Source organism: Colobus angolensis, unplaced genomic scaffold, assembly GCF_000951035.1.
Source record: "Colobus angolensis palliatus isolate OR3802 unplaced genomic scaffold, Cang.pa_1.0 Scaffold43, whole genome shotgun sequence".
Classification (NCBI taxonomy): Eukaryota; Metazoa; Chordata; class Mammalia; order Primates; family Cercopithecidae; genus Colobus; species Colobus angolensis.
Window position 1 is genome coordinate 5,553,181 of NW_012117710.1, and position 1,402 is coordinate 5,554,582.

Below are 1,402 nucleotides of genomic sequence, written 5' to 3' on the forward strand. Positions count from 1 at the left end.
ACAGAGTCTTGCTCTGTCTCCCAGGCTGGAGTGCAGTGGCGCGATCTCAGCTCACTGCAACCTCTGCCTCCTGGGTTCAAGCAATTCTCTGCCTCAGCCTTCCGAGTAACTGGGATTACAGGTGCCCACCACCACGCCCAGCTAATTATTTTGTATTTTTAGTAGAGATGGGGTTTCACCATCTTGGCCAGGCTGGTCTCCAACTCCTGACCTTGTGATCCACCCGCCTCGGCATCCCAAAGTGCTGGGATTACAGGTGTGAGCTACTGCATCTGGCTGCCTGGCCTACATTTTGATTTTGTGTTGCTTTGCTGAAGTTGCAAAGCTGTGAGGAAATCCCATCCCGCCCCATGTCCCCTCTACCTTGGCATTCCTGGAGAGCTGCTGCAATGTCGTCAGCACTGAGCACGTCCGTGATGCTCATTTTCTACCTACTCACACAGAATAAACAAGATGCGATAAGCCACAAGCAGCAACGTGCACATCCAGGGGAAACACATCTTCTCAGGCCTACTGAAACTGTACATGTGTCTAGATTTTTTTTTTTTTCAATTGAGATGGAGTCTCGCTCTGTTGCCCAGGCTGGAGTGCAGTGGCACCATCTCGGCTCACTGCAACCTTCGCCTCCTGGGCTCAAGTGATTCTCCTGCCTCAGCCTTCCGAGTAGCTGGGATGACAGGTGCGCACTATCACGCCCAGCTAATTTTTGTGTTTTTAGTACAGACGGGGTTTCGCCATGTTTGCCAGGCTAGTCTCGAGCTCCTGATCTCAGGTGATCTGCCTACCTTGGCCTCACAAGTTGCTGGGATTACAGGCGTAAGCCACCGAGCCAGTTCTGTCTAGAATTTTTAAAATGTGATAAGCATGGTTTTGTATTAAGTGAGGGACAGAATATCCAAATTAAAACCAGATACCAAAAAGACCCCAGCCCTTTTTATCTCAGAGCCTTCTTTTGAATATATGCCAAAAATGAAAAAAAAAAATACATGACCTAAAGAAGGATTCAATTGTTTTCTTATAAAAATTATACTGACATAATCAGTCATTTCCACAGGCAGCTACAAACCATGTTACAAATGCACTGGCATTTTCCTACACCAGCCCGAGAGATGCAATGTTGCAGTTTCCACATGGGAAGGGATACAGTTTGGGCGCTTGCAGACATTCTGCGGAAGAAGGTATGCTATCTGTCCTGAAAGGTAGAAGCAGATGGAGGAAAAGCCCATCTCCCAGAGATTAAAATCCTTCCAGGTGTCAAAGCCATGGGAAAAGAGGAGTCTAAGCACCTAAGCCTAATACGAATGCATGCAGTGAAGAAGAGTCTGGGGTCTGGCGGGCCCACCAGTTACTCACTGCACGCAGTGAAGAAGAGTCTGGGGTCTGGCGGGCCCACCAGTTACTC

At 48.4% G+C, this 1,402-nt stretch overlaps 1 protein-coding gene across 1 annotated transcript in view; it reads right to left on the reverse strand.

The window, feature by feature from the left end:
- OCM2 (oncomodulin 2) overlaps positions 1–518 on the reverse strand; it is an 11,901-nt gene extending 11,383 nt beyond the window's left edge. The window contains exon 1 of the mRNA XM_011956980.1: positions 364–518. Coding sequence (XP_011812370.1) covers positions 364–424 — 61 coding nt within the window. The 5' untranslated portion in view covers positions 425–518. The remainder of the gene's footprint in view (positions 1–363) is intronic.
- Positions 519–1,402: the final 884 nt, after the last annotated feature.